This window comes from Cydia splendana, chromosome 1, assembly GCF_910591565.1.
Source record: "Cydia splendana chromosome 1, ilCydSple1.2, whole genome shotgun sequence".
In the NCBI taxonomy this organism is placed as follows: Eukaryota; Metazoa; Arthropoda; class Insecta; order Lepidoptera; family Tortricidae; genus Cydia; species Cydia splendana.
The window spans coordinates 27,780,005-27,806,181 of record NC_085960.1 but is presented as its reverse complement, the minus strand read 5'-3'; the positions used below and the strand labels follow the sequence as shown (position 1 = coordinate 27,806,181).

Genomic DNA, 26,177 nt, shown 5'->3' with positions numbered 1-26,177 from the left:
AGTTATGGATGCATTCAGAATTTGTAGAACCATTTTGATACCATATAAAGTCGTAACAGACGGGCGTACAGGACTGCGACCTTGGTCCGGTCATAATATATCTCTCTCGCTCTCTCGTATTATACACTATATACTTACTTTACTCTTCTACACATATTTATACGCGTGTTTCTTACTACAAAATTGAACTATCCGTACAATGTCTGAAGATATGTAATATTTCAGTTTTATATAATAGATTATAGCCATTTTATAGCACGAAACAATAAAAAGCAAATAAAAAGTGACAAATAAGGCGTATCCAGATTAATCCATTTTTCGCCAATCTGATTAAATTGCCCGATCGAATCAGTCCCGTCTGGATACCGCATTACTCAAAATCTCGGAGTAATTAACAATGGAGCCGCCATTAACAGGCGTTCCCCTCTGTCGAAAATAGGCGGCCAATGGTCAACCACATGTCAACCATATGTATGGACTGACGTTTATCTGACATGACGTACCTATACATTTGATGTGCCCCTCCCCCGCAAAAAACGGCAGACTATTTTGTACCGAAAATTTTAGACATGGCGTCTCCGTTGGTTATATCCTCTAAGCTCAAAATTAATCATGAATGGAAGATAAAGCGATATCCAGACGGGATGATCATATCGACCGATTTGATCAGACATGAAATTGGCATCAATCTCCAATTTTAGATTTATGGTGATATTAGATTTTAGATTTTTTTAGATTTAGATATTTATTCTCATAATATTAAATTACATTATAAATTATGCTAGACTAATCTACACGAATTTATATTATGATCGTCATTCATATTTACATAATATTATTTAATACATACAAATTAAAAAATGTCTTGCAATAATTAATCTTATGTCAACAATTTATCCATTCATGTCAAAACAAAATACGGTAATAACTTGGTACGAGTATCTCTTAATGATCGTCATGTTCTAAATAAAATACTAGGTACATATTACAATATACATAAATCAATAACTGAGAACATGTCAAATTTATACGATTCAATTTTCAATTTAAAATGTCAGGGTCATATACTCATTTACAGAATAAAGTGGATTATCCAATAAAAGGACTCTCAGTTGACGTTCAAATGTTTCGTCAGATGTTTCCGTTCGTAATTCAGCGGGTAGACGCTCGTAGTATGTCGGGCCGATTACTCGCGGGTTTTTGCATGAAGGTGCCATGCGTCGCGGCACTGTTCTGAGCTTCTGAGTCTCCCCGTGGATCTGATTATTTTGCCCGTGACCTCAACACGTTTAAACAGTGACAAGTTTTTTTTTTTTTTTTTTAGTGCCCTCTAAATTGAAAAAATGCCCCAGAACGAAAATACTGGCGTCACAAATTAGTATTCTTGCGTCCGCACCTCATTTTATCGGTAATATCGGTCATTATCGGCGAGCCAAATTGGCGTAATGCGTCCGCACGTCCTGATTCGATCGGGCAATTTAATCAGATTGGCGAAAATTTTACTAATCTGGATCCGCCTAATAAACTCCATAAAGATACATAAATTATTTTGGAACGTAGTCTACTAATGTCATTGTGAGATTGTGACAGTTTCAAGTTTTTCATTGACAGTTTCTTGTATTTTTTATTGCAAAAAACTTTAAACCATAACAAATCAAGAATTTTGCTGAAAATAACATTTTTTTATAGATTCACTTTAACTCTTGCCACAGTCCACGTTTTTTCTTATTGTTAATCATTTATTACATCCTCGTCGTAATCCTTGTTGTGATGATATAATTTTAGTTTATTTAATGTGATCATTCAAATATTGGTTTTAAGGATAATTATATATTTAATAAATATGGACAAGTGTAGAGCATGTCTCTGTACTGATAGAAACTTGTTAAAAGTAGATGAACGTTTTATTTCGTCGTACAATTTGGTTACGAATTTGAAGGTAAATCAGGAAGATAATAAATTGCTAAAATTATGTTAACTGTTATAGTTGTTATACTATATATAATATATAAACATTTTCAGGTCAAGCCATATGATTTATTGCCTCAATGTTTTTGCCAGACTTGTACAGAGTCTGTGCAATTGCATTTTGCATTCAGAGAAAAGTGCATTTCATCAGAATCTACTTTGCAGGCTGAACACTTAAGAATGGTATTTATTAATTTTTCTTGATCTTTATTTTTCGTTTTTTTTTTTTAATATTGAATCAACCAAACTAATACATAACTTTGCTGTATGACTATTTTAAGGAGATGCCGGGTGGGTCAATTGATTTTTGCAATCTATTACGATTTCATTAATACAATTTTTTTTCGAATTAGTGAATTGTGTATAGGTACTGTAATTATGCTGCTTCAATAATTAATACAAGTGTATATGTAATGGTTATGTTTATTCAAATTTTATATTTTTACTATAATGAGTTCAATTATTTTTTAGCATAATTTAAAACCTGATGATGATGAGAAAGAAATAGAATTAACAGACATCAAAAGAGAGCTAGATAGTAACTTTGATAAGGATTGTCAGTATGAACTTGTAGATTATGATATTGAGTAAGAAGAGTCTCCAGGTAAATTAGTTTCTTCCATATTTTATAGGTACAGTACTTAACATAAAAACAAAACACTAATAAAATATTGTTTTGGTACAGTCAAAAAACTTAATTTCCTGCCTATTTTGTACTTTGTCACAGTGACAATAGTATGAGGTTGAGTACCTATAGTTTATGTACTTGTACCATACGACCTAATAAATAAACGGTGACAAGGTACGAAATGGGTCAGAAATTAAATTCTTTGTCTGTACTAGACACACTTGTTAATGACAGTACTTTTATTATTAACAGTAAAAGCTTGTTATACAACATATGATGTTTTTATTGCAGAAACTGAGTCACTAGATGATATAGAATGGAAACCCTTACATTTGGAAGAAATTGTAAATAGTCCTAGAGATAAACTAAAGAAACCAGAGCTGAAACAGGTTAAAAGGCCCAGAGGAAGACCAAGAAAAAATGTCAAAACAATAGAAAATGAATATTTGTGTGGTAAGTTGTAAGTTTCAGTCATATTTTTAAGTAATCTAAAGGTCAGTCACAGTGGTTACTTTGCTCTGCAGTTTACTTATCAGAACATAAGAAGACTTATTCACCTAACCTCCTTATTGTGTAGGTTGGGTTTGTAGATGTTGACTACTTTTAGGGTGAAATTTGCACAATCGCTTAGCTTGCATTTCAAAAGTGTGATAGTAATATGGCTTCCTGTTATTATGAGATATACTTAACTAGTATCACTTAATTTCTGTTGGGTGTTAAGACAAGTTCAAAAGGTTCTCACAGTTACCAAATTCCAAACCGACATTCCATAGCGTGAGTATTGAACAACCAATTTAGCTAGGACCTGAAATGGCTCAACAATTACGGATCGTTACTAGTGCTTACTATAAAACTATGCTACTGCTTAATATAAAAAAAAAGTAGCAAAAATTTTTTTTTAGGTACTAAGACACACTTGTTAATGACGTAACTTTTATTTTTAGCAGTAAAAACTTGTTATATAACATATTATATATTTATTGCAGAAACTGAGTCACTAGATGATAAAGAATGGAATCCCTTAGATTTGGAAGGAAATGTCAATAGTTCTAGCAATAAAATTAAGGTTAAAATGCCCAGAGGAAGACAGAGAAGAATTGTCCAAACAATGGAAAATAAACAACCACAAAAACAGAAGACAATAAATTTTGAATATTTGTGTGGTAAGTTCCAGTCATATATTTAAGTAATCCAAAGGAGGTCAGTCACAGTTGTTATATTGCTCTGTATTTTACTTATCAGTCAAAATATAAGGATACCTATTCAACTAATCTCCTTACCTATTGTGTAGGTTGGGTTTGTAGATGCTGACTACTTTTAGGGTGAAATTTGCACAATCGTTTAACTTGCATTTCAATAGTGTAACAGTAATATTAGCTTCCTATAAGTATGAGATATACTTAACTAGTATCACTTAATTTCTATTGAGTGCAAAAGGTTCTCACAGGTACCAAATTATTTCAGGATTATGTGATGAGAATTTTCTTGTCCTCAAAGACCTAAACTCTCACCTTGAAAGTCACCAGTCAGACAATACTTGCAGAACATGTTCAAAAGAATTTGAAAACTGGCCAAAGCTTCTGGCCCACAGAGCTATACACTCTGGCAATAGTGGAAAGTACTGCCACCTCTGTTCTAGGAGGTTTAATTTTCTGGGCAAGATGGAGCAACATTATCTGCAAGTTCATTTTGAGGAAAAGGTATAATTAATATATTTATGTGATGTTAAAGTAACACAGTCACATTATAAGGAACAATTAGTATAAAAAATGTGTAGTTGCTGACGGCGCTGACGCTTCTGTTACTTTGATTGTTCTTTTAATGTCAGAATTTTTGGGTTATTCCCACTAGTTACCACCAAGTTGTTACCAACTTAACAACTGGGATTTTTTTCCACCTAAAACCAGTAGTAGGTTAAAGTAAGTAAGTGGTAAAGGTGTACAATGCTTTAATAAAAAAAATTGTTGTTGATGAGTATTACAGTAAACTGCTTCATAAGTGACCAAAAGTAAAAAGTGAGAAATTAAATCCCAGTTGTTACCACTGGTAACCACTTGGTAACTAGTGCAAATGACCCGAATTTTTCAGAATGTTGAGCAGTTACAAAAATCACCCCTAATTCCATCGTATTGGAATCCATTTTCACAGTTACCCGACATTATTAAGTAGGTATTCAGAATTATCCAAATACACCTTTAATATATTTGTTTGGTCAGATATCTTGCGCACTGCGGGAAGCGATTGTTATTAATGACAAACGGATACCGCACTAGCTAAGGTCCTTTTTCACAACAATAGTATATTTTGTATGTTTCTAGGTGCAGGAAATGTGCTGCGCACACTGCCAAAAAACATTTACCTGTTCTGAGAAGTTCAGCAAATTATGTTGTTTCTTTTTTCAGATTCCTAAATAAGCATCTTCTACTTGCGCACCTCAGGACTCATGAGCCTGAGAAGCGACACCAGTGTGACCAGTGTGAATACACGGCTGTCTATGCTGCAGTCTTAACTGTAATCCTTATTAATATATTCAATAGCGGCTCATTTTCTATAGACATATTCCATACAATGCGACCCGTTATTATTGCTCTTAACCCTTTACCTGGCTGACACTTCAAAAATGACAATCGGTTATCAGACTTACTCATCGAAAATAGAACACATGTTTGAACTGCCGTATGTGGGAAATATATATCCCTTAGCCTGGTAAAGGGTTAACATACATACATATAGTCACGCCTATTTCCCGGAGGGGTAGGTAGAGACCACGGATTTCCACTTGCTACGGTCTTTTGACATACCTCTTTCGCTTCCTTCACTTTTATAACATTCCTCATACTCACTTTCACTTCGCTTCCTTCACTTTTATAACATTCCTCATACTCACTTTCACTTAGCTTCCTTCACTTTCATAACATTCCTCATACTCATACGCTCGCCGGTTCAGGGTTATAGTTTATTGCTCTGAAATGCTTTAAAAATTGGAAAGTTTTTAAACTTTGTCAATTTTCTTTTCACGGCTCAGATCAGGACTTTATTTTTAGAAATATACGAGTATTTTTGGGAGGAGTGGAAAGTTATACCTACAGACCGCATTCAACGCGGGTGAAGCCGCGGGCAGTACCTAGTACTGTGATTTTTCGTTATTTGGTTGTTTTTATTATACTTACCTATGATCTGATGTATGTTTTGTTTAACAGAATCATAAAAGAAGACGACACAAAAAGTTCTCCTGTAAAATTTGCAACAGGCAATTTGCAGAGAAAGCAAAACTGAAGACCCATGACTGTAAAGATAAGAGCAAACTTTGTACCATATGCGGCCTACGTATGTATACTTCGGTAAGCATCTTGTGTATTGACTATTTTTATCACAAGTAGCGGATACGAGTACGACAGACGCTGTTCTGCGGGCTCAGCACGGTTACATTTTTATCGACTATCACTATGCGCGTCCCTTTCGCACTTACATACTTGTTAGAACGTGACAGGCATGGTGACAAGGGATAAAAACGCGACCGTGCTAAGCCGCCTGGTCACTGCAGCCATATATACTCTCCCGGCCGATTTCGACCACGGCGACTGTTTCAACTCCGCTGCTGAAGACGTTCGTGTGCCTGCGTGTGGCTTGCGTAGCCGATTTTATTTACAAAGACCCGTGTACACAACGGGCAGGTAAAGACACCATTGCTGTAATTATACCTGGGTGTGGGTAAGTGACCCTGCCTGTGAAGCCGATGGTCCTGGGTTCGAATCCCAGTAAGGGCATTTATTTGTGTGATGACACAGATATTTGTTCCTGAGTCATGGTTGTTTTCTATGTATTTAAGTACATATTTATATATTATATATATTGTTGTCTGAGTACCCACAACACAAGCCTTCTTGAGCTTACTGTGGGACTTAGTCAATCTGTGTAAGAATGTCCTATAATATTTATTTATTTATTTATACCTAATAACCGCTGGTGGTCGGGCTTTCAGCTCATCCCGTCTGATATCTAGTTCCATAAGTCATCAACGGGATTCAAAGGCACCAGTTGCCACTGCAGTCATACATTTCCATTAGGTGTGTCCATATTTGATATACTTGTACTTAGTTTTCAGTTGTGAAGTATTAAATTGAAGCTTAGCTCAGGTGAAAGCTAGCCCTCCCCCTTATCTCCGGAACACTAGGTAACGCTATCTATCGTCTACGCTGTCTATAGTTCGTTTTTTTAGCATTCGAAAGAACTTGCAAAAAGGTAAGCGATCTTGACATGTCTTTAAATTGAAACACGCTTTTTAAAAATCAAAAACTATTACTTATGAAAGCAGAAGAATATAAATGGTCGTATTAGATTCGTAATTGTTACATATTTGCCGTATCTTATTTTAAAAACGTGTTTTTCAATTAAAAGACACATCAAGATTGTTTACCTTATTTCTAATGCTAAAAAAAACGAACTATAGAGTCGTACTAGTCAAGTACTCAGTCAAGGTAGGTATTAAATTAAATTTGTTTCCTAGTTTTGTGGAGAGTTAATGAGTTCCGCGGGGCTTTTACACTCTTGAAACCCGCCTGTCAATGTTTAGACATGTCCTTAAGAGGATAGTGGACGACCGCTACTCCATACAAACATACTCCCCATTCTCCTTCCTGGACATGAAAATATAAACAATTTATTATAATACCATGCCCCTTAATTTTGACTTTATTTGATTATTAGAAAAAAGCGTGGGTACGAGTACTCCCATCTTAAAGGTAACGCACTTACATTACTTACAACCCCTCTGGTGTTGCCGCCGTTGCGGGTGTCCTTGGACGACGGTAATCGCTTACCATCAGGCGATTCTCTACTGGTTTGTCTCCTAATTAACATTTTAAAAATATATAAAATTTAGGAGCAAAAAATAAATCATATATATAAAATTGAAAAACCAGAACGGGATAAAAAACGAGGGAAGAAGCGAGATGGCGCCTTACAAATTTCTAAAAAAGTTTTTGACACGTTTCTCGAATACGACGCACGTATGATAAGAAAAAACTGTTCAAATCAATTATCTAAATATGAGAATAGAACTAGAACGTAAAAACTACCGCTTTCGACGCGTATTTAATTTACAAAAAGGAAAAGAAATTTTCATAACAATCTTTATTGTATGAACATCGGCTATTTCTCGGCAACTCTCGGTTCGTTTCGTTTCGGTGTAAAGTAATCTAAATTATGTTTGTCATGTTGGTATACAGTTATTCCTACGTGTTTTTATACGAAGCAATATAAAAAGTGATGTCAACCTCAACCTTAGTGTACGCCCATACGAGTGACTTATGCCAAATATGACATCAATCAAATTGATATTATCATATTATTAATAATTTGTATTTTGTTGCTTTAAATTTATTTTGAGTTATATTATTCGGAGTCAATTTGAATTCACAGTCAATCAAGTCAAAAAGAAATTCGACTTCGGCAAACATTGCCATTCGTCCGGGGAACGGGCTGCCGAGATAGGCCAGAAATACAAAATGGATACGTTAATATGAAGTCCATCAGTTCAAGGGATGACTTTAGAGATAGGTATACTTAATCAATTTGGAAACTGTTTTCTCGCGTATTACGATACGACTCGACCAGGTAAGATTTTTCTTCTTGCTGAAAGTCACCATCAGATATATCGGAGTGGATGAGGTATTCACAAATATCTGAAATCTGAACAATGTAAATTATAATGTAACTTTAAAGTGCATGTTCAGATATTTTTGAGCGACCTTGGTGGCTACGATATATATCTAATGGCAACTACACATTCATGAAGCCAATGTACAGTCAGTATGAAATAGATCAGGCTAAAGTAGCCAAATATATCGTAATATAACTTTGTTGCCATAGAAATAAGGATGTGTTCCGATATATTTGGGTATTGGAGAGACCAAAGCGGCTTAGCTTCAGTGGCTCGGACACAGAGAGAATGGGACAGGATCTTGCCGTGAAGAGAGCGTACTTGGGACAACGAAATGGGAGACACCCGATTGGACGTCCTAGGTACCGCAGAAACGACGTCGTTGCTCAAGACCTGCTCAGCCTCGGCCATAGCGACTGGCGAGAGCTATCGCAAGACCGAGAAACATGGCGTGATCTGGTATCGGAGCCCAGGACTCTTTTTGGATCGTTGCGTCACCGTAGTAAGTATTGTTATGTCCAGAAAGGAAAATGGGGACTACCTACGTTTGTATGAAAAGGCGATATATGGGCGGTGGTCGTCCGAATTCGTCTTAAGGCGGAAATTAATCTAATGAACATTTTTGCTGACTGGACTGGGCTTATAAAAATAAATAATAATTTTAAAAAATACAATCTTGCCATCATTTTATCTTATCAAATGACATCATTTATTGAGAAATTCGCGAATTAATTTATCCAAATAACGGTTACAAATAAGAAGTCCCTATCACAGAGTTATGAACACTGGCAGGGTTGAATAGGTACATAATAATGTCGGTAATTAACAAAACATAAGACAAACTCTTTATTTCATTTACGCGAGCGGAGCCGCGGGCCCGCCTAGTTCTATATAATTTTTAAAGCTCCTAACTCTTATAATAATTGCGAAGGCTGTCCATCGCAATTCAACGCGGTTACGCAGCGAGTGTGATGGGCACCTTTGCGCCGGGGGTAGCGCGGGGAGGCCTCTTTCAGTAGTTTTTATATTCCTTGTTTTATTTTAGATATATTTAGGGTTGTTAGTTTTAATTTAGTATTATTCATAGATGTATTTAGTTCATTAAGTTATTTATTTGTCTTGTTACCGTCTTTTTCAATTAAATAAATTGCGAAACAATAAAACTAAGGGGCAAAGCTACGGTTTATAAACATTTAATTGCGTATAAATATTTTCTATAATGTAATAACAGGGGTTACTAATTAGTTCTCTTCAGGGGTTCTTAAAATAAAATGACCGTCGCGGTTCGTTTCTACTTGAGTTTATTAAAAAAAGCATAAAAATATAATAGGTCGGCGGTCCGGATCCGGACCGCGGTCCGCCATTTGATGACCCCTGTGTTATAATATCCAAAGAAGAAAATGGGAACTACGTTTGTATGAAAAAGCGGTCGCGTGATGTCGTCCCCTTTCGTTTTAAAACAACAAATAATCTTTTTCCAGCTCCAACGCCACATGTTAACCCACTGCGACGCGAAGCCCTTCAAGTGCGAGAAGTGCCCAGCGAGCTACAAGCACGCGATGTCCCTGAAACTCCACATGGACCGCCACGACAAGAATCCCAGCCACGAGTGCGATTACTGCGGCCGCAAGTTCTACTACCCGACAACGCTGACCAAACACCGCCGGACGCACACAGGTTAACTAACCCATCGAGTCCCAGCCGTGGATTGGGGCTTATCACATCCATCCTTGCGGAGGGATCCGATGTCGGAGCGATGACGATCGTTTTCCGTTTCACGAAATATAAGAACATCGTTTACAATATTTAAAATGTGCCTGTCATTCGGTAAAAAAATCGTGGAGAAAGTGAATTAATTTCAATAAGTCTACTTTATTTTCTAGGTTGGATGAAATGTCAGATGATGTTGAAGTAGCTCCTTTAGAATGCAACAGGGAAAACCCGAGGAGGATTCAAAAAATTCTCACTGTAATTTTTTTTTAGGAGAGAAACCGTACGCATGCAAAATATGCGGCAAGCGCTTCACAGGCCGCTACAATGTGAAGATTCATATGGTAACCCATGGAATGATGGTGATTAACCCTTTAAAGAGTGGGCCTACAGTGCGACGCGTGTCATCGTAAACCTTGTCGGTGGATATTGGGCTGTAGCTGTAGCCGTGCGCGTCAGTTGACGGACATCTTTGCCGGTCAGAAGGTTAAATAAACATAGATCCGGGTGATGACGCCGTATTTGTTCAGATAAAAACATGTTGTAAGAAAAACTTTTTAAAGGTTACTATCAAATATTGATTATATGATGATTGATAAATATATTTTTTTATATTGATTGGAATAAATAACTGGTTATGTGCACACACAATGTGTTACTGTTTACCTTTTGTTGTTACTGTTTCACTATTAACTTTTTTTAGGCAAAGTTTGATAGTCTATACCGATCAGTCCTAGAACAGAATGGATACCTACAAAAGCTGGATGATGAGAGAAGCTTCAGGCGCATACAAGCGCAATTATTTGGAGACATAACTTTCTTAGGAAGTGAACAGGCCTTGCTAGGATAGAAAGGCCCTCTCATTTCTAGTATAATATATATTATACTACTCTTTGGCCCTCTGACATCTATTTCCTCCTAACGTTATTTGCTCTAAAGTTTATGTTGTGTTTATGCAAATGTGTTAAAGAAAACTGAGCCCACCTTTGATTTGTATTCAGTTCACTTTTGATTCCATGGTCCTACGAACCGGATAAGCTAGCGGCTTTTTGGAAGTTCAGTTCAGTGCGGACTCACTTCGTCCCGTGGTTAGACGGGTAGAGTTTTCAGCTACCTGGGATTACTAGCGCCATCTAGCGAGCAGTAGCCGAAGCTAAACACGGAAGCGGATACGAGTGGCAGCAGTTTAGAGATCAAGTGGCGCCATCTAGTACCAGTAACTGGAAAAAGAAGTTCAGCGAAGTGTGACGTCACGTCAGTTCAGTGATTTGTGTGAGCCAGGCAAATATACGTCTGTTTATTATTAAACTCGGTATTTGTTCTTACTTCCCCTTCGAGACCTTGGTGTAGATTGTATACATCTAAATTCTAAATTAAATATCTGGTATCTGGACGACGGAACCCTTGGAGGTGAAGCCGATACTGTTTTAGACGATTTAAAAAAACTAACATCAAAGTTAAAATCTATCGGCCTAACTCTGAACTTTTCGAAATGCGAACTCTTTACTTTGAACCCTTCCTCCGATTGCAAAATTATAGAGGACAGCTTTGCTATGATAGCCCCCGGAATCAAAATTATTAGTGACAATCAGCTTCACCTTCTCGGCTGCCCTATTTTAGATCAATCTTTCGACGAATATGTCAATGCCAAAATCCAAAATTTCAATTCTGTTTCGGCACGCATACTAAAAATTAATATGCATACCGCCTTTTCCATCATTCGATATTGCCTTTTCGTACCCAAATTTACTTACGTTCTCCGCTGTAGTCACCTTTGGAAGCATCCCACCCTACTTTTAAAACTTGACTCCTTAATTCAGGATACTCTGTCATCTGTTCTCAACATACGTTTTGAAGAAAGGTCCTGGACCCAGAGGGCCTACCGCGAACCACGTTGGACGTGCTGCCTCCCTGTCACACTTACGTACGAATTTACACGCGCGACAGAGGAGCAACACGTCGAACGTGGTTCGCGGTAGGCCCTCAGGCCTCTCTGCCTATTCGGCACGGTGGCCTGGGTATCCGCAAAATTTCCAGTGTGTCGCTGCCTGCCTTCTTGTCCTCGGTGCATAGTGCTCAAAACCTGATTGGAGGCATTTTATCTCGCTCTCTCGGGGCCATAGAGGCAGCACATTGCACCGAGGCCAAGAATGTTTGGTCACTAACCTGCAGCAACACGGACCCGCCTGCCAATCCGTGCTCACAGAGGCAATGGAACGAGCCGCTCTGCCGTCTAGTACGGAATAATGTCGTTGATACGTCAACTAGTACGGCAGATCGAGCTCGTCTTCTTGCCACTGCGGAGTGGGAGTCGGGTCTGTGGCTACAAGCCCTACCCTCTCCATCCATAGGGACCCTATTGGACAACACCACCTTCAGACTGGCGACTTGTTTGCGCATAGGGACTGTAACAAACGTCCCCCATCACTGCCGTTGTGGTGCCATGGTGGACAAATTTGGACATCATGGGCTTTCCTGCGGCAGAAGCGCCGGACGCATACCCAGACACGCCAGCATCAACGACGTCATCCGAAGGGCCTTTGTCAGCGTCAAAGTCCCGGCCATACTCGAGCCCGTCGGTTTGGCTAGGGACGATGGCAAGAGGCCCGACGGTATGACGTTGGTGCCTTGGAAGATGGGACGGCCTCTAGTCTGGGATGCCACATGTGTTGACACCCTCGCGCCGTCCCACCTTCCGGGCACCAGCAGAGATGCTGGTCATGCCGCGTCCATGGCAGAAGATCTCAAACGCCGCAAATATGCCACCCTTGGCAGTAGTTATATTTTTGAGGCGTTTGGGGTCGAAACGTTGGGGCCGTGGGGGCCAAACGCGCGCCCTATATATAGGGCCTTAGCGGAGCGCCTTATAGATGCCGCAGGGGACCAGAGGGCTGGCCAGTATTTTGCTCAACGCGTTAGTATTGCCATACAACGTGGCAATGCGGCCAGCCTTCTGGGCACACTGTCCATCGGCAGTGACTTGGGGGACGTTTTTTATTTATAGGCTTTTTATTTTAAGTTTATTTAGTTTAGAGATAATTTGTTTATTATTTTTAAGCTATTTTAATGTTTTATATTTATTTAATAGTGTTGTAATAAATCTGAATAAATTTGCTCTATATTTACGTGCTATGATGCCTTTACTTGGCATACAATTTCAAAACTTGGCAGTAGTACTTGTCTGATATCCGCGTCTCATTGATTGCTTATGGTATTTATTGTCTGTGCATATGTCACTGATGTCATATTTGACAGCTGACGTTTCTTTGATATGAATGCAAGGCGAAGCCACGCGTAATCCTACTATTTTACAAGCTTTTTAAATAGCTAAAGCCGATAGAGCTTCTAAAATGGCAGAAACAATGAAACAAACTGTCGCCGGTATACTGAAAAGTATAGAACGGTAAGTACACTGTTTTGCTAGTGTCATCTTTTAGTACCTTGAATAGAGTCTTAACTAATTTGTAATTTTTAGATATAACCCAGCGAATCTGCAGACCCTGGAGCGCTATGTAGATATGCAGTCTCGGGAAAACACGTACGATTTGGAAGCGAACTTGGCGGTGCTGAAGTTGTACCAGTTCAACCCGGAGAAGTTCAATGGCGATATAACCTGTCAGATACTTCTGAAGGCGTTGACGAACTTCCCGCATACTGATTTTACTTTATGCAAGTGTTTACTAATCGAATCAGTGGTAAGTTAACAATTTTATATATTTGTACGTTTTTAATATACAAATTTATTGTAAGTAAGTAGGTATATAAATTAACAAAAAGCTTAATTCTCTAATCTCTAACAATCAAAGTAGGTTCACTTTCCAGAATTATTATCGAAATTTTATTCTAAATTAGTAGTATTCAATAGCTTTGGCAGTGTCAAAAGTTATTTTGACACTGCCAAAGCACTGCAAAAGCACTGTTTTGTTGTTAAACAATAAGGGCCAGTTGCACCAGCCACAATTAGCGGACTGATCAACATCACTCAGCAGTTAACTATGAATCTTCCCATACAATAAAATTTAGTGAACACTTTAACCTCTCATGTGCTGTGATTATTTTTTCTAATATTTTTCTCGTACGCGGATCCGCACTCTGGCATACGACGGCTTAATAGTGACAGATGGTTTGGTGCAACCACCCCTAAGTAACAGTGTCATACCATGAGTGTTTTGGATGTAGACATTTGTATTTGGTCCTTGTTTCTAACAAATGAGGTCAGATTTATACCTAGGTGTAAAATTGTACACTCCTTAAATCTTAGATAGCATAATTCTGTTGATTAATCTGTTTTTATTAATGTTTCTAGCCCGAAAATGAGACAATATCACAAATCAAATACTTAGCTGACATCCTGGAGCAGTGTGACTTCGCCCAATTCTGGAACCGTGTGCACCAGATGCCGGAGCTGTGCAACCGCATCAGCGGGTTCCACGATTCCATCCGCAAGTTTGTCTGCCATGTAGTGGGCATCACTTTCCAGACTATTGAGAAGAATAACTTGGCCAATTTGCTTGGTGGCATTGACGGTGAGGCTTCGTAAACGATGTTACTGCATTTAACAACCTTAAAATGCATCCACAGTACAGTTAACTTGTGTGGAACAACACTAACACAGTAACATTAGGTAACATACCTAGTTATTTACTGTTGCACAAAATCTAAACGGAGTAAATCTAGATTAGTTAGTGTATGTCAATTACTTAAAACTCAGTTATTTACTACTTAGTTAAACATGTTATGTCTTTCCTCCTATTTCAGATGTTACTCTAAAACACTGGGTTAAGAAATATGGATGGCGGGATGATGGCAACCTAATTTTCATTGCCAATCAAGATGAAAATATCAAGACTAAGAATATCACTGAAAAAATTGAGTTTGACCACCTTGCACCGCTCATGGCCCTTTTGTAATGTGATGAAATATTTCATAAAAATAAAATGGATCTTACAGGTCGAGTATTGAGTATTTTGTTTGTTTTTTGCTATTTCACTTTTGTTGTAGATGCTCCCTGAGTATTTTCCTAGTAGATTTTATAATGTATATTACCTTTAGCTAGTAAAGAAACCCAAAATAAAGATGATAATTATGAAAAACAACATTTAATAATAACTACCTCACTGTTTTATCCCATTATTTGTAAAGCTAAACATATTAAACTGATCATTATCTCGACAGAGCTAATCATCCCAATACGCTTCTAATGTCTACAGACAAATTGTTGTTAATGAATTATAATTTAGTAAGTCTATGATTAGCATTTTCGAATGGGTACATAAATTAAATTTGGATCTACGTCTAACCTAAATTATATACGTACTGACTTAGTATTATGCAAAATGACTTCAAAACAAATAAAAAAAATGTGTAAGTATATTTGGTAATTAGCCCTTTTTGTGGTGGCTGTATCCGTGCTCCTTGCCGCCGGCGTGGCCGCCCTTCTTGCCGTGATCGTGGTGGTGTGCGTGGTGCTCCTCGTGGCCGTGGTGGCCCTTGTGCCCCTTGTGGTCCTCGTCGTAGTGGCCCTTGTCGTGGTGGCCTTTCTTGCCGTGATGCTTCTCGTGGTGGCCCTTCTCGTGGTGGCCGCCCTTCTTGTGGTGGCCCTCCTTCTTGTCGTGGTGGCCGTGGAAGTCTCCGTGCTTGTGGTGGTGGCCGCCCTTGTGGAAGTCGTCGTAGAACTTGTGCTCCTTGTGGTATTCGTCCTTGTGCGACTTGTGGTGGAAGCCGGTGGTCTTGGAGCCCTTCTTGTGGCCCTTCTTGTGTCCGAACTTGCCGCCCTTGTGCCCGTGCGCCGCCTCGTGGTGCTCGCCGTGGTGGTCGTGCTCGTCGTGGTGCTTCTTCTTGTGTCCGCCGTGCTCGTCGTGGTGGCCCTCGTGGTGATGCTTATCGTGGTGTCCGTGCTCGGCCTTGTCGTGATGGTGGTGGGATTTGTATCCCTTGTCGCCCTTCTCCCCGTCCTCCTTGTGGTGATGCTCCTTGTGTTCGTGGCCGCCTCCCGCCTCGTGGTGGCTGTCTTTGGGCTTTTCTTTGTGCTCGGTGCCCGCGACCGCCTGGTCGCGCGCTTCGGTCCCGGCGCCCGCTAAATCGTCACCCAGTATGCCACCCACCTCGGCGCTCACATTTTTATCGCCTTTTAAATCGCTTACGTTCCTCGCCCGGGATGAAACGATGGCCAAGGCTAAAAGCCCTGCTATCACTGTGATTTTCATCCTCTGCAAGATAATGCAATGTTAAAGTAGTGCGTCGTTAACACAGCAATGATGTAATAATTCAGATAAGTATTTAAAAATAAATTGTTTTCTTACCACTGTTGCACGTGGGTGTTTAGGAGGACAACTACTGACGCAGAGTGTCACAAGAGTTTCCGTACTTTGAATTTATAGATAAGAGCACTTTCATCTGTTGTCGATTACAGGCTGATCTTTAGCAATCATATTGCTGTTGGTTTCTGGACGAGTGACTCCGCGCGGTGACGACATCGCTCGGGCTCCGCGCGGACTGAATTGGTTTCGTTGTTACAGAAATATACCGGGCCACACTATGCGTCACTAACTACTCTTATTTTAATTTAAGGTTCAGCTGGAGTTAAACATTGACGGTAAATATAAATAGTATGATATGTTTGAGTTCCGTACGATACCTATGTACTTTTTGCTCACGACTGCATAGTTGCGGTTGTGGTAGAGTTGAGGTAATAATATATTGATATGATTATTAGACACTTATTAAAAAGTAGCACATTTTACAGGTACAAATAGACCAGGGTCTATCGTCGTACAGTCAGCATCAAAAATATAGGTATTGCCCATAGCTGCAAAAGTGGTCAAATAATTCGTTACACCATATATTTAGTACGGCGTGACGAACTATTTGGCCACTTTGGCTGCTACAATATATTTGACGCTGACTGTCGTACAGCGAGAGAGTTACTAGCATGCAATTAGAATGTATTCTGTAACGAAAATTGCATGCTAGTAACTCTACAGTGCATAATTATTTTCCATCTTATTTTCACGGAAATTTACGAACGTGTTTTACTATTTCAGTCAGTCTCGGTACAAAAAGTACTGACATTTACTGAACTAGACATTTACTGACAAATACGAACGCTGCCCAGAAAATACGATGGAAAACAATTATGCACTACATCTGTAGGTACAGTCACCTGCAATAATATGTTACACAAAGAAGGCCGCAGAAATATCTGACACGATCTTATTTGTAGAGCCATAAGAGCGTGTCACATATTTTTACGGCCTTTAAAGAGTAACATATTATTGCAGGTGACTGTACCTACATTTCGGTATTTGGTCGATCGACCATAACATTGCACTCTGTAGTTAGCAATTTATCTAATAATGCATGTAAGTTCTTGAACCGTCTAAATGGGGCTTAAGAGCACCAAACTTGATTTAATTGTGTACCTTGTAAGTAGGGTAGGACTTAAATATTGTTAACGGAAATGATTTGAATACCAGCCGGTATCTTTAATAATTAAAACTAATACTACTAATTTTAAATACAAGTATATTTTACATTTATTTACAAGGAGGTATTGTATAAAATAACAATATAACATAACAAATATTTTAACAGTCTCAGTGTTTGCCATGATGGTGGCCCCAGTGCTTGTGGTCCTCGTGGCCGCCCTTTTTGCCGTGATCATGGTGGTGATGGTGGTGCTCCTCGTGGCCGTGGTGGCCCTTATGTCCCTTGTGGTCCTCGTCGTAGTGGTGCTTGTCGTGATGACCCTTCTTGCCGTGGTGGTGCTCGTGGTGGCCGGAGTGGTGATGGCCGCCCTTCTTGTGACCGCCGCCCTTCTTCTCGTGGTGTCCGTGGTGGTGGCCGTGCTTGTGGTGCTTGCCCTCCTTGTGATGGTCGTCGTAGAAGTGGTGGTCCTTGTGGTACTCGTCCTTATGGTACTTCTTGTGGTAGCCCTCAGTCTCCTCTCCCTTGTCGTGGTGTTTCTTGTGGCCGTGCTTTCCGCCCTTGTGGTGGTGGCCGTGCTCGTGGTGTTTGCCGTGGTGGTCGTGCCCGTCCCAGTGCTTCTTGTGGCCGCCGCCGTGCTCCTCGTGGTGGCCCTCGTGGTGGTGCTTGCCGTGATGGCCGTGCTCGCCCTTGTGGTGGTGGTGGTGGCCCTTGTGTCCCTTGTGGCCCTTCTCGCCGTGCTCGTGGTGGTGGTGCTCGTGGTGCTCCTTGCCGCCACCCTCCTCGTGGTGGTGGTCCTTGTGGTGGCTCGCGGCGGCGACTAGGTCTGTTTCCTTCTGCCCGATCTCGCGGCCAGAACAAACAACCATCACGCACCCCAGTGCGGCCAGGGCGACCAGCGTCCTCATTTTGGTCGCTTTGATGAACTCTTGTTTAATGATTGAAACCTGGGTGTGTACTGATTGCCCGAGTGTCCGAGAGGCATTTATATCATGAGATTTAGTCGCGGGTTGCACGGTGAAACCACCGGCAAGGACGTCGCGGCCGCGCCGTACGCGTTACGCCTAATTAACGGTTTCTGGTGATTGCGGTTGCGACATGGGCCTAAAATTGTTTTGTCGTCGGGACGGGGCAAAAACGCTCGCGCCACGTGGGTCATGGATATAGCGGCTTCGCCTACTACTATTCAAAATAAAACAACTGTGTGATCCCAACTGAATTAATTAGGTAGGTATATGTGTATGTGTAGCCTAGTTCGTTAATTCATTCCGTTAAGTCTTAATCAGCATTCTTGTGTAGGTATAGGTGCTTAGTAAAGTAGGTACATAACTTTACACTTTGTTTGTCAAGTCTGTACTTAATTAGAACTTACCTATAGTTATATGCCCTAAAAATCGCGGTGAAGTAAACTAACAGGATGTTGGTACAGTCAGCAGCAGAAGTTGCTGAGCGGGCGAGGTGTTCAAAATTACATTGACACGCTCTTATTCTCTTAACAATAAAGTCGCGTCAAGATTATTTTGAAATTCTGCTGCTGCTGTATGTACTTACATATGTACTTAAAATTAATTTGAACCTATACTAGCTTTTCTCAACAATGAGTTAATATTAATTACCTAAATGATGGTATTTATTTTGAATGGAAAAGTGAAGTGAATGAATGAAATGGATGAACCGATTTTGATCAATCATCTCTAAGAACTACCGCTAGACAAAATGCTTTTAAATAAAATAAACCGTATCCAAATTGATTCACTCGTTTAAGAGCTATAGTGCCACAGACCGACAGACAGACAGACAGACAGTCAGACAGACAGACACACACACACACACACACACACACACACACACACACACACACAGACACACACACACACACACACATACATAGCGGCTAACCTCTTTTTGACATCGTGTCGTGCGCATCGTCGTTAGGATGTGTAGGTATTCAGTTGCACCCACTTAGGACCACTACTCGAGTATTTTATAAATATGTATCTATAATTATTAAGCCTTAGGGGGTGTTCTTGGGTTATCATAGTATAAAATAGCGTAGAATACACTCTATTGTGCTGCTGGATTCGTAGCATGTTACAAGTAAAATTGAACATGGGTGACCTCATGCTCTTTGTTAAACGCTTCGTAATGCGTTTTCGTACTTTAACGAACCCAGGATGCTTGATGGAATTGTGTTTCTACCCAGTGGCTGTTACCGGTAGGGTTGCCAGATTTTTTTTTGAGATATATAGTATTTGGTGGTTTAAAGTTTAAAGGATCAAAAAATAAAGTATACTCAGTAAAAATAAAGTATTTCTTTATTTCTTACACATTTTTGCTTGTGCTAGTGTTAGTTTAAAATAAAGTATTTTAGCATACTTTATGTGTTTCGTATTTCATAAAGTATACGGAGGCCAAATAAAGTATAATACTATATATTATAGTTATAGTATGTCTGGCAACCCAGTTACCGGCCACTGTGCCAACTCGCGTCTTATGCATCTTTCACTTCCACCCCTGGAGCTAGGGTTGCCAGATCGAAAGGCGCTATTATCGAGAAACAATATCAATTTTTCGGGATTTTGGGGCTTAAGTCGGGAAAAAAAAATACTTTCAAATTAAAGTAATTGTATTAAAAACAACGATGTTTTACATTATTGGCACTACATCAGCTCGTTCGCTCGACGACAGTTCGGAACATGAAATTATTGTTTTATAACGTGAAGCTGTTTTTCGGGACAGTTTTCACTTTGTCGGGAATCGGGAACACATGCTAAAAATCGGGAGAATCCCGCCAAATCCCGACCATCTGGCAACCCTACCTGGAGCATATAGCATATAGCTCTAGCGACGCCGATGACGAAGACATACACGTTATTATTATGCTTAAAAGCATTAACTTTTCTAAAAATCCTTATAAGAGTAATGCAATAAAATAAACCGTAAGGCTTAGAGTCGGATCAAGAAAAGTCTGCATATCTATCATAAATTTATTTTTTGTGAAGGTATATATAAAAATAAGAAAAATTTAGTCATTTATTCGGAAAAAACTAAAATGGCAATTATTTATTTTTCATTTTTTTTAATTATTTATATGAAACCGTATAAATTACATATCAGAAATGAATTAAGCATTGATTTACCAGAAAATTATACCAAACTTGAGCACATAGCAAAACTTTATTTTTTACTTTTGGGGGGCACCCACCCTTAAGTCAAAATTTTGCATCAAAAATTCGGTTGGTTCCCCTTCCTAAATCAATCTGTGAGTCAAAAGGAGCAACTCTGCAAAAGGAAATTCCATCATCATCATTTATCCCGTAAATCACACTTTTTTTGTCGTGAGCATCACGGACTAAGCAGTGATCGTTAATTTTCCAGCAATTTTGGTGCAGCATTGTTGGTTAAAAGCATCTGTATACCCTACTCTAGGTGGAATAGATAATTAGGGTTAATAACAGTAATATTAACCTTAAGGCGCTCTTATACTCGAGTTTTACGTTTTCAAGGGGGTGAAGCAGACGCAGCGATAGAATAGGCAGAGGGGTACACCGCGCGCCCCGCCGCACGATTCCCGCGCAACACGTCTACTTCCTTATTCTGTCGCCATAAGTATTCTGGTTTGTTATTTCCGAATTTTTTTCCGCAAATTTATATTGAATAAGGTTTATATATTGACGAAATAAATAAAATTGAAATTGATTATAGGCTAATTCGTATTTTGATGAGTATTTAATGAAATTTACAATGGTGGTAAGTATAGATAATTATATGTAGGTATACAATACTAGAGTATTCCACAGTCAAATAAATAATCAATCATTTCTAATCACAGTTAATTCCACGTTGTTTTATCATTCATGTAGTCTTGTGTGATATAATAAGCTTTAGAAATCGATACTTTTGGGTTCAATTGGCGTAAAGGACATTTTGGCGAAAATGAGTTATATATACAGTTTTATTCAGAATTCCAAGCGCTTTCGTTCTGTATAGTTAAAATTTCAATATCTCTTTAAATGTTGCCATTTTTTTACTATGATTTTGGAAAAATATCTTAGCTCAGGGGGCGTAAATGACCAGTTATAAAATACATAGTATAGTAAAAGTAATTATTATAAATTGTTTTGATATACATAAATAAATAGATATAGATGGTAGGACAGCAGTGATTCTGTTGAAACAAATAAAAATTGTTTTGTGGCTAAAATTTTTTGTAAATACATTACGCCCTTTTACGTAAGGGACGCCCTTCTTAAAAACAGTCGTGTTTTTTGGCGTAACGGACATGCTATTTTCGTAAATAAGCATTGTATCATAAGTTCAAGCAATCAGTTCAAAAGAGCTCAAATAGTTAAGAATAAGCCATATACAGACATCCGCTTATTCAAACAAACAAAAAGGTATGATTTTTTTTCTCAAAACAAAACCGTTTTTTGACTCCTAAAAATCGCGTTTTGTCCGTTAAACCCTTTGAGCCTACGGTAGGCGATGTGTACCGTAGTTGGTAACGAATACACCCCGAACTTAGAATAAAAAAGTCTGAGTATGTCACTTACGACCCCTACTAAACAAGACTCACTAAATTATCAAAAATGTCATGGTCGTAAAGGACATTCATAGTGTTTTTGACCAATTTTAAAGGACATTAACTTCTTTCGTATTGAATTTATAGATATGATCGCTAATTTAGGTTAAAGAGACTAACATTTTGAATACTTTTCCAATACACATCAAAAATATAGCTCGATAAATAAAAAACGTATATCAACATTAAACAAAACATCGCAGTTATTCGCGTCTCCTGAAAAGTAGCATTTTGTCCTTTACGCCAATCGAACCCAAAGGTATCTTCAGTCTTGTCTTGACCGGGCGCGTGCAACATTACACTGGACTGCCGAGATAAGCGAGTGTTCAGTAACTACTTTGCGTACGATTTCCTATTCCTAAATTATCGATTTAAAAGTAACGTTAAAAATGGGCTCATATTAATTGTTATATTGTTTTATTGTCTAGTGGACATAATATTGACTATCATTCGGACAATATTTTATTGAACTTGCCGAGTTTGTTAGTATGAATGTACTCCTAGCTATCTATGTACCTATGTTTATGTAACCTGAGAGATTTAACTAGTCTTCAAGTGTGGTTTCATTTAGATAGATTAACCACATTGTAGGACAAAAGGTAGATAATATCGATACCATTGATAAAATATGCTGCTGTCGATCGTCCTATAAGTTGTCAAACACAGTCCTTAACCCTTATCTTGGCAAGGCTCAAAATATGTTAAATCTAAAGATTTTTTTGTTTTTGTCACCTTTTGAGCATACTAGACTATTAAAAAATAAGCGAAAAAATCCAGGATTTTCCAGTTTCGGAAAATCATATGTATCATATTTGATACAATGCCAATCCCTCGACAAAATAGTTACCTACTTTTTAGAAGAAAAATGTGGATTTTAATAAAAATAAAACATTTAATGCAACAGAAATTATAATTTATTGCTAATTAAACGCAATCTAAAGCATCAGATGACTATTATACCTGTAAAAATAAATTATATCTACGAATACCTGATCACATGGGCGGAAAATTTGATCCCGTAAAGTTTCAAAAAAGTCATCAGCTAAAAGTTCAGTAAAATATGAAAAGTAAACAAATAAATTAAAAGTAAAAAAAATAATATTTTTTTTTACGTTGGGGGCATTTTTTGCCATACACATACTTTTCCATGCTACGGGCTACGGCGTAGCAATAATGCTACAGCGTACGAATATACAGTTAAATAACATCTAGTACTTTAAAAAAATCAAAGTTCAATAACTAAATAATACGACAACTAATATTAAATACTTAAAACATGTTTTGTAACCCCACAAATATAAAAAAATATAAAAAACATGTAAAACTATTTTGACGACAACTTGGCAATGTATTAAATGTAATACAATCCTTTCGATATGTACATTTCTGAGTTCTTGGCAATGTATCAAATATAATACATAACAGTTTTTTGTAAGTTTCTTTGTATTAAATGATTTTAAATTCGAACGCATTGTAAATATTTATGCACTAACAGATAGTAAATGCATCAAAATGTAGATTATGGAAAAATATATACTAATCTAAGAAATAAATGCAAAACTTCCAGTGCGACCCGAAATCTGTTGTTTCCGTGGCGCCATGTTGATAATTACTCATTAATTTACAATGACACTTGTGTCCATTCTTTTTTTCTATAAAAAAGGAGGGTAGCTCGACATATTGATGGCAGAATTATTTTGTTAGGTAATAAAGTGAACCTGCTAGATTTTTTAAAGTTCCATGTATCACGGGTGTTACAATGCCAAGATAAGGGTTAATAATCCCCTATCCTCCTAAGGCCCAAGGTCCTACCTATAGCATTTATTCAGTTCGATGAAATTTAAATCATAATAATATTCAATTGGAACAGTCGTTCAATTTTCAATTTTTTGGTAATAATGGATATTCTTGTATAAGATGCATGTGAAAGCTTTTTAGTACTAGTATTTTTATTCAATAGGCTTACCACGACTTTGACACTGACATATTCGCTAACGTCAGCGTAACTTACTTTCTATACATCATCGAGTATCTTCTTTTAAAACGATTATGAAACAATTAAGTAAACTAATTAATTTAAACCGATTTGGTCATTAATATTAATTACTTCTTCGTCCAGATACGTTTCAAACTTTCTAAAGTGCTTGAAACGAAGTTTTTTTTTTATATCAACGAGTTATTGTAGCCGAGCTCATGTAATGACAGAAATAATTAAATTACACACAAACAACCACTTCCACTGATCAGGGACGAATAATAACAGGCATAACATAACCCTGCGCCCGGTCAAGCTGCATCTCCGATGATAATCGGGATAGCGAGGCGATGGGCAGTCGCTGATACACCTGTCTTGTTCTGTTAATCAACAAAAAATGCGAATCAGAGAGGTACAGAGTGTATTATGCACAGGCTAGTATGTTGTCGCAGGACTATAAGAGATTCTACTGCGAGTAAAATAACGATAGTTGCTGAAAAAACCTGAGCTGAGGTTTCTAAGTTAAAGGGCAAACATTACGTTTTAGTAATAAAGGACCCATGAAACTATTTAATAATTTGGTATTATAGACATTTACGCCCATGAATAAAGATAACTGCGGAAAAAACTCTTAGCGTAAATGCTTTCAAATTTAAGGACAAACAGTAGGTACATTATAGTAATAAAGGTCACAGGAAACTTTTTATTTGATAATATACACCGCTACGTCCATGCTATTTGTTTTGAATTTAGAGTTTAGAAACTAATTTGTGGTAGTAAAAGACACAAATATTAGAAAAGTCCTGTACAACCTAGTTCGCTTCATATACTTATGGTAAAATCATTTTTAGGGCGGGTTGTAAAGGGCAAGTAAAATAATATCAATACTAAAATATGTCCGTTATGACCATCTTGACCATACGATATGAAAAATCATCAAGACAAATGAAGGGCTTAAAGGACGACCAAAGACATGTGAGTCATTTACAACAATATTTATATTTAGCGGTAACCTTTACGATAACATCTTTGAACATGTAATTTATAACTGGTCATTTACGGTCCCTGAGCTAAGGTGTTTTTACAAAATCATAGTAAAAAATTGGGTCGTAAAGGCAACTTTTTAAGAGATATCACAATTTTAACTATGCAGAACGAAAGCGCTTGGAATTCTGAATAAAACTGTATATATAACACATTTTCGCCAAAATGTCCTTTACGCCAATTGAACCCAAAGGTATCGATATTATGAATGTCACAAGTTTTCCTAAAATTGACAATATTTTTATATACCTATATACAGAATATTCTAATAAATGTATTGACAGTGCGCTGTTATTATGTCAATTTAATTAAATTTATCTCTAAGTGAGTTTCTATGGTTCAATTTATATACTAGACGGGCCCGCAGCTCCGCTCGCGTAAATGAAATAAAGAGTTCGTCTTATGTTTAGTTAAATACCGACATTATTATGTATTCAACCCTGCCATGGTTTAAAACTGTGATAGGGATTTCTTATTTGTAGCCGTTATTTGGATAACTCAATTCGCAAATTTGTCAAAAAATGATGTGATTTGATAAAAGGCAAGATTGTATTTTTTCATCTACACGTATTTATTTAAAACTTGTTTCAAGATAAAATTATTATTTGTTCTTATAAGCCTAGTTGCAAAAACGTTCATTAGATTAATTTTCGCCTTAAGACGAATATGGACGACCACCGCCCTTAAATCGCCTTTTCATACAAACATAGGTAGTCTAGTCCTCTCGGTCTTGCGATAGCTCTCGCCAGTCGCCATGGCCGAGGTTGAGCAGGTCTTGAGCAACTACGTCGTTTCAGCGGTACCTAGGACGTCCACTCGGGCGTCTCCCATTTTGTTGTCCCAAGTACCTGCGCTCTCTTCACGGCACGATCCTCTCCCATTCTCTCTAAGTGTCCGAGCCACCACTGAATTTAGCCGCTTTTGTCTCTCAATATTTCGCCACTATATCGGACCACATCCTTATTTCTATGGCAACAAAATTATATTACGATATTTGGCTGACTGCTGACTGTACATTTGCTTATTTTTATCAGGTCGCTCAATAATATCTGAACATGCACTTTAATCTACCTACATAACTTACTATCAACTTTGTATTTTTGGCCCATCTCAGCATTCTTAGCCCGTTCCCCGGACGAATGGCAATGTTTGCCGAAGCCGTGAAAGTCAATCTGAATAATAT

General features: G+C 38.2%; 4 protein-coding genes across 4 annotated transcripts; 2 read left to right on the top strand and 2 right to left on the bottom strand.

Moving 5' to 3' along the window:
• The first annotated feature begins 1,666 nt into the window (after positions 1–1,666).
• LOC134803336 (protein krueppel-like) lies at positions 1,667–11,240 on the top strand. Its single transcript, XM_063776167.1, has 10 exons — positions 1,667–1,939; positions 2,023–2,151; positions 2,440–2,572; positions 2,888–3,049; positions 3,583–3,759; positions 4,061–4,296; positions 4,999–5,107; positions 5,797–5,937; positions 9,740–9,935; positions 10,242–11,240. Exons 8-10 carry the CDS (start codon positions 5,926–5,928, stop codon positions 10,379–10,381), a joined length of 348 nt encoding a protein of 115 aa, XP_063632237.1. The 5' UTR covers positions 1,667–1,939; positions 2,023–2,151; positions 2,440–2,572; positions 2,888–3,049; positions 3,583–3,759; positions 4,061–4,296; positions 4,999–5,107; positions 5,797–5,925; the 3' UTR covers positions 10,382–11,240.
• A 1,970-nt stretch (positions 11,241–13,210) lies between these two features.
• On the top strand, positions 13,211–14,933 carry LOC134792475 (eukaryotic translation initiation factor 3 subunit K). Its single transcript, XM_063763760.1, has 4 exons — positions 13,211–13,371; positions 13,444–13,663; positions 14,275–14,494; positions 14,727–14,933. The coding sequence occupies exons 1-4, from the start codon at positions 13,319–13,321 to the stop codon at positions 14,876–14,878; spliced, it is 645 nt and encodes a 214-aa protein (XP_063619830.1). The 5' UTR covers positions 13,211–13,318; the 3' UTR covers positions 14,879–14,933.
• A 289-nt stretch (positions 14,934–15,222) lies between these two features.
• Positions 15,223–16,610, bottom strand: LOC134803264 (histidine-rich glycoprotein-like). Its single transcript, XM_063776048.1, has 2 exons — positions 16,271–16,610; positions 15,223–16,177 (listed from the first exon to the last, which is right to left on the bottom strand). The coding sequence occupies exon 2, from the start codon at positions 16,172–16,174 to the stop codon at positions 15,350–15,352; it is 825 nt and encodes a 274-aa protein (XP_063632118.1). The 5' UTR covers positions 16,175–16,177; positions 16,271–16,610; the 3' UTR covers positions 15,223–15,349.
• A 940-nt stretch (positions 16,611–17,550) lies between these two features.
• On the bottom strand, positions 17,551–18,527 carry LOC134803188 (histidine-rich glycoprotein-like). The gene has a single exon (XM_063775917.1). The coding sequence runs from the start codon at positions 18,299–18,301 to the stop codon at positions 17,564–17,566; it is 738 nt and encodes a 245-aa protein (XP_063631987.1). The 5' UTR covers positions 18,302–18,527; the 3' UTR covers positions 17,551–17,563.
• Positions 18,528–26,177: the final 7,650 nt, after the last annotated feature.

Coding starts and splice junctions, on each gene's coding strand:
- LOC134803336 (XM_063776167.1), top strand. Junction 9,936..10,241: donor ACACCGCCGGACGCACACAG/GTTAACTAACCC, acceptor ATTTTTTTTTAG/GAGAGAAACCGTACGCATGC.
- LOC134792475 (XM_063763760.1), top strand. CDS start 13,319: ATGGCAGAAACAATGAAACAAACTGTCGCCGGTATACTGAAAAGTATA. Junction 13,372..13,443: donor ATACTGAAAAGTATAGAACG/GTAAGTACACTG, acceptor TGTAATTTTTAG/ATATAACCCAGCGAATCTGC. Junction 14,495..14,726: donor TTTGCTTGGTGGCATTGACG/GTGAGGCTTCGT, acceptor CTCCTATTTCAG/ATGTTACTCTAAAACACTGG.
- LOC134803264 (XM_063776048.1), bottom strand. CDS start 16,174: ATGAAAATCACAGTGATAGCAGGGCTTTTAGCCTTGGCCATCGTTTCA.
- LOC134803188 (XM_063775917.1), bottom strand. CDS start 18,301: ATGAGGACGCTGGTCGCCCTGGCCGCACTGGGGTGCGTGATGGTTGTT.